Source organism: Populus trichocarpa, chromosome 1 (assembly GCF_000002775.5).
Source record: "Populus trichocarpa isolate Nisqually-1 chromosome 1, P.trichocarpa_v4.1, whole genome shotgun sequence".
In the NCBI taxonomy this organism is placed as follows: domain Eukaryota; kingdom Viridiplantae; phylum Streptophyta; class Magnoliopsida; order Malpighiales; family Salicaceae; genus Populus; species Populus trichocarpa.
The window spans coordinates 25529288-25536043 of record NC_037285.2 but is presented as its reverse complement, the minus strand read 5'-3'; the positions used below and the strand labels follow the sequence as shown (position 1 = coordinate 25536043).

General features: G+C 30.1%; 1 protein-coding gene across 1 annotated transcript; it reads left to right on the top strand.

The window, feature by feature from the left end:
• Positions 1-1084: 1084 nt before the first annotated feature.
• On the top strand, positions 1085-2159 carry LOC7465124 (osmotin-like protein). The gene has a single exon (XM_002298330.4). The coding sequence runs from the start codon at positions 1226-1228 to the stop codon at positions 1973-1975; it is 750 nt and encodes a 249-aa protein (XP_002298366.1). The 5' UTR covers positions 1085-1225; the 3' UTR covers positions 1976-2159.
• Positions 2160-6756: the final 4597 nt, after the last annotated feature.

Here is a 6756-nt window from a genome sequence, read left to right as displayed (position 1 = left end):
CAGGTGGTAATAATCTTAATTTGTCGATTTGCTAAATAACAGAGGGCACAAGAGACACAATTTGTTCGTCCCAAGATCAACGAAGGGCCATTAACCAATAGAAAATGTCTTATTTCGCATTCAAATATGATTCTTGTAGGGAAAAGAAATGTAAGAAACATGATTACTGCTACGATATTTCCTTCTTTTCTTTGTAATTGACTAAACTGCCCCCTTTATGTCGACGGTATGGGTAGATAGTGATCGCCATTCAAACTGTTTTTATTCACCGGCGAAATGACCCCAGAGCCAGGAGGAGCATCCCCGTCCCATCTGCCTTTGGCATATTCCAGTTCCCTCCTCATAGAATTACAATTCAGTCCTTCAAACCCACGTTCAAGTCGGTATCAAAGCTCCTCGCTTTTTCTAAAATTTACTGTAGGAAAAGGTACATGACCTACTTTTTAAAATTCAGTAAATATTATTTGTTAAAGTGATTTTTATTTAAGAATATATTAAAATATATTTACTTTTTATATTTATATATCAAAATAATTTAAAATACTAAAAAACTAATTTAAAACTTAAAAAAATAAACCATAATGAATTCTAATAGTTGAGTTTTTTGTAATTCAAAAAACACACGACCTTCAATAATACTTAAAAGAATTAAAAAACACAGGGGTGTTGGAGAATGCTTTTATTTATTTAAATTCTTTTGGAAGGTAATTAGTTTGGAAGATAATTATGATTGTGTGGAAAGTACTTCTTGAAATAATTTTTTATTTGAGAATATATTAAAATAATTTTTAAAAATTTTTATTTTATTTTTAATATCAATACATCAAAACAATATTAAAAACTATCAATTTAATATTTTTTTCAAGATAAAAACACTTTTAAAAAACATCTAAAAACAAAAATTGATCCAAAAACCCTCTAAATTAATATTTTTTTTGTGGTTTATGATCATTTTAATATAATAATTTTAAAAATAAAATAATCTTAAAAGAGATTGATACATTTAAAAAAAAACCTATTTTAAAAACACTTTACTCCAGAAATTCAAGCATGTATAAAACACCGCTCACCCACCTAGAAAAAATGAAAACATCTTTCTTTCTTTCTTTTTTTCATTTCGGTGAAAGGAAAAGAGAAAAGCTCGAAACCCATGCATTATCTCAAACCCTTAATGCTTATAAGAGGTACACTTCTGTCACATTAGCCTCTTAAACCAGAAGGAAAAATGGCCACCGCCACGCAACTCTTCACTTGTGCTCTCCTTATCTCGTGCACCCTTTTCCATGTTGCTCGCCCAGAGCTCATCATAACCCTAGTCAATAACTGCCACTTTACTATCTACCCAGCAATCCAGCCCAACGCTGGTCACCCCGTCCTCGAGAAGGGAGGCTTCCCTCTCCAAACTCTAACCCACCGCTCCTTCCGTGCACCAGACCAGCTCTGGTCAGGCCGGATCTGGGGCCGCACTGGCTGTGCCCACTCCAACGGAAAGTTCCATTGCGTTACAGGTGATTGCAACAACAGAATCGAATGCAACGGACTCGGTGGGGCCACCCCTGCCACGCTGGCCCAGATCACTATTCACCACGGCCACAAGGACTTCTCCTCTTATGGAGTGTCCCTTGTTGACGGCTTTAACCTCCCCATGACGGTGACCCCGCACGAAGGAAAAGGGGTGTGCCCTGTGGTGGGTTGCAGAGCCAATCTGCTAGCCACGTGCCCAGAGAAGCTCCAGTTCAGGTCACTGGGCCGTCACGGTCATGTTGCGGGGTGCAAGAGCGGGTGTGAGGCACTTGGAACGGATGAGCTGTGTTGCAGGAACCATTACAATAGTCCACAGACGTGTAGGGCTTCGACTTTCTCTGAGTTCTTTAAGCATGCTTGTCCTGCCACTTTTACCTATGCTCATGATAGTCCATCGCTCACGCATGAATGTTCTTCGCCACGTGAACTCAAAGTTATCTTCTGTCACTAGAGACTCAAGAGTAGCAGAGACCATGCAAGAATGAATAATATGTCTATCTTCCGCTTCTTTGTATCTGTCCTCATTGTCTCCCTGCTCGTCATCTTAGAAGATTAATTAATAATTGGTCTTAATGTTATGTTGGGACGGGATGCCATGTTTGGGGTTCTGTTTAATCAAATCTTAATTTTAGATACTCTCACTCTTGCTCCCTGCAGTTTCCTTTCAACGTTTTTGAATTATTTTTAAAAACATTTTAAATTAATATTTTTTAGTTTTTTTATCTATTGAACGCTGATAAAAAAAAATAAAAAATAAAATATTTTAAAATGAAAAAATACTAGGTTATTTTTATGTCCAGTGGACTGATCAGTTGCTAATTTATAAAAAGGATCACAATTGGAAAAAAAAAAAAAAAAAAACTAAATAGAAGGATAACTGGTTGACCCATGAATTTCGAGGAAAAAAAGAAAAGATTATAAGAGAAAAATCATGATGAAAATATTAAAACACTCATTAATCTCTCTTCTTCTTCTTTTTTTTACTTTAAGGGCACTGAAATATTTTATTTTTCTTTTAACTTCCCAGGGGTATTTATTTTATTTAATTGTGTAAAAAAACTAATAAACCATTATACCCCAAATAATTTCATATTATCAAGTGATCAATCCTTAGATAAAACAATCTCACCTCATAAAAAAAGCCTTTTGTTTGTTTTAATAAAGGAAAAAAAAACGTCATTGCTTTATAGCATCATAGTGCAATATGTTTTGCTCTATGTAAAAAATTAATGGGATTTAGTTTTTGTTTTTAATGTTTGTGTGTGTTATTATATTGCATGTACGTTATTAATATAAAAAATTTATTAACATATATATATATATATATATATATATATATATATAATTCTTAATTAACCTGCAGTCCGAAGCCAAAATCAAGCGGTGCCGATCCTTTTGAATACCAGACGGCACGGAAAGGTTCAAAATGTTTCATCTTTATTTGAATATCACAGTCATATCCTTTCTTATCTTCCTTTCTCGAAAGTTTCCCCCGGTGGCCCATTCTACCCCCAAATAACATCATTTACAGAGCTTATCACGTGAAAGCTTACTTACATTATTGTACGTTCCCCCAGTCGCTGCCCTCTCTTTTGGAGCAAAGTTGCAGCTTTTCTTGGCTTTGTATGAAGAAATATGAGACTTCCTCTCAGTCACATTAAAAGAATGATTGCCCTGAGAGGGATTCTCCAGCACAACAAGCGCTTATTGAAAGAAAACCAGCAATTCAAAAAATAATATATATATATATAAGAACTCAAACAAAAATCTAATTGAATATTGAGGACGGAACATATAGCGTTCTCTGAATACAATGACACGTGTAAGAAAACACTTGCATTAATCAAAATAATAGGAAAATAATTAGAAAAAAGTAATTTAAAACAAATAAAAAAATTATTTTCTTAAGAAATACTTTTAAAACATAAAAAACATTCGGACACAGAAGAAGGCGTTGATGTGTTGTCCAGAAAAAAAATCCCAAAAGTTCGATCGAGTTTGGGGTTCAGATTCTTTAACAGTAACTGTTATTGGAGCTTTGTGCCTTTATTTGCTCCTAAAGTGCCGGCTCCATATTTGGTTTCAGTTCAAAAGGAATAGGGTACTGTCCCGCTGCAGGATAATACAAAAAAAATCTAAGAATGTGAATTCAAAAAGACAATTGACACGGTGATGTAATTACAGGGATTGAAAGTTGAATAGAGGAAATGGGAGGATCAAAATGAATTTTTGATTTAGATTTGTTATTTAGAAAAAAAAAGGAAAGAGAAAACTACAAACTTTGAGGACCAAAATACTTAAAAACACACCTCCTGTACAATGGAAAAAGAAAAGGAGGCTTTATTTTTTGTTTCAATTTAAAATTTGATCCCTAGAGTTGTAACTGTTTTTACTGTATGCTATAGCTAGTTTCCTGACTCACGCTACGCGGGGGTTGAATCAAATTTTATTAAACCTAAAAAAAATATTTATGTCATGGGAAATTCTCTGGCATTGTTATTGAACCCAACATGATAGATCAACTTTACAAACTCTCGATTTAACTTCTTGCATGGCGCATACTTCAAATTAAATTGTGTGAGAGTTACCTCAATATAATTCAGTCGACTTGATAGGTCTAAATACAACTTGGATAACCTGTAAAAAACATGGTTTAACTTTTAAAAAATTTCAACATGATATTTTTTTTAATACTAAAACAGACACGTATTAGAATGACCCAGACTTCGTGGCTTAACCCGCCAAACTCATGACATAGATCATAGGCTCTACTAGGTTTAATATTTGTTTTGAACTAGTTTTTTCTTGATGATATGGTAACAAAAATAGACACTTGTAAAATTAAGCATCAATCAAATGTTAGGGTGCATGTTTAAAACTGCGATAACCTCGTAAAAAGCAAGCAAAAATAAATTATGAATATCTATACAAAATCAATCAAATTTTAAAGGATAAAATTGTTAAAAAAAGAAGTCAAACAGACTCAATTGAAAGATAAAATTGGAATATGGAATTTAAAAAAAAAACTATTTGACATTGTTTTTAAACTCAACCTAGCCAGTCATCTTTAAAACCTTTTAACCATATTCCTTAGCTAGTCCGAGTTTTAAATTAACACACATAGGAGTTGACTCTAGGTACTCAATTGACTTAACATATCCAAAAATAACATAGACCACAAGTAAAAACATTGTTTGATTTTAGAAAAATTTCAAGATGATGTTTTTTTAATATCAAGACATCAACATATTAGGTCAATCCGGGCTTCATGACTCAACTTGCAAAATTCACGACTCGGATCATACACTAAATTGAGTTTAAATACTTTATTTTTTAAATTATTTTTTATTTAATGATATTATAACAAAAATAAATGCTTGCAAGAATTTAGCTTAAAACATGTGCAAAATGCTACCTTAAAACACAGTAAAAATGAGTTAATATGGTTATGGTAGAAAAATCCAATTACTTAAAATTTTATGTAATGGAATAAATACTCTGCCGTTCACAAATTGCTGTATAAAACTATAAATCATTAAAAAAGTAATAAGAAAAACCATTAACGCACGCTCTATGAACATTTACCCCTGTTGAGAATTTAATCATAATTCGTAAAAAAAATCAAACCAGGATAGTTTCTCAAGTTAACTATTTATCTCGTCGGAGTTAAGATTTTTTTAAAATAAAAAAATAAATTATTAACAAATACTTGATATTATGTATTATATAGATATGTATTATATAAAGAAATTAATTTAAAATATATATACTAACTCATATCAAACAAAATTAATTTAAAAATACTTTTAAAATGAAAAAATTAACTTGATTTAATTAGTTTTTTTTCACAGTTTGGTTTTTTTGATTTTTATTTTATTTTCTCGGTTTAATCAGTTTTTTGATTTTTTACTCCTAAAGTTAACAACTTGGATTAATTGGTAACCAATAAAAAAATAAATTAAATCTGCTAGATATTACTAATATTCTAATACAAAAGGAATTAAAAAGGAAAAAAAAAAAAGATTAAAGAGGTAATTACCCCTCATGACCCTACATGGCTCCGCACCGTTGCTATCCCTCCCTGCCAGCAACAGTACCTCCTTTTTTTTATCCTGTATCGGCTCAAACAAACGAAAAGCAAATTTTTCCTTTTTTTCACCGCCACACGAACACACAATCACATTCGCTTTTTCTATCACATTCCAGGGTCTTTGTTTCGCCGCGGAGTCATTAAAAACAATTATACAATTTCTTTCCAACGTGTTTTTTTTTTAATTCTAATAATAAATTAAAAAATTTATACAAGTATTTAATTAAATAAATCAAAAATAATTTATACCAATAAATACAAAAAAATATTAAAGTATTTATTCAACTTTCTTTGTTGGTCAAATAATTTTTTTCTAATACATATTTGTTGGGGTTGTTAATGTATTTTTTTAACATCGAGTAAAAAATATAATTGTGAACGAAATAACCAATGTTTACATATAATAAAATAAAATAAAAATTATATACACTAATAAAAATTTATAAGATCTTAAATTAATTTTTAATGTAGTAAAAAAATCATACAATATTATAAATTTATAATTACTATAATGAAACATCATCTCTTGTTTTTTTTCAATGTAAAGAAAAACATTACTGTCCAATTATAAAAGACTGAAGATAAGAAAAGAAAAGAAATAGCATAAATAAATTAAATATAAAATGATAAATATTTAAAGTGTAGAGAATAAAAACTAATAATTTTTTTAAAAAAATAAATATAAAGAAAGAAAAAGAAAAAAATAGTGATAGATAGGAAAAATAAAAAATATGCCAAGAAAAAATAAAAAAATAATCTAAACTTAAATTTTTTTCAATAACAATTTATTGATTTGTCATTGTTGCCGTACTCACTATAGTAAAAAAAAAATATTACAATTATATAATTTCTTAATTAATCAATCATACTAATCTTTTTTATTTTGAATCTATATCGTTTCAAATCTTAATTTTATAAAAATTAAAATAATTTAATTTTTATTTATAAAAATATATTTTATATTTATTTTACATGCAAAAATCATCCTTTATTGATTTAAACCGGTATAGATCGTTTTCTTATAAAAAGGTGAATGGAAAAAATCCTTGGTAACAAGAAGCATTTTCCCCGGAAGGAAGGAAGATCTTTCTTTGATGAAAAGTTTTATATTTCTAGTGGATTGATCGTATCTCACATTAATT

Excerpts from the sequence above, each read along its gene's own strand:
- LOC7465124 (XM_002298330.4), top strand. The coding sequence starts at position 1,226 with ATGGCCACCGCCACGCAACTCTTCACTTGTGCTCTCCTTATCTCGTGC.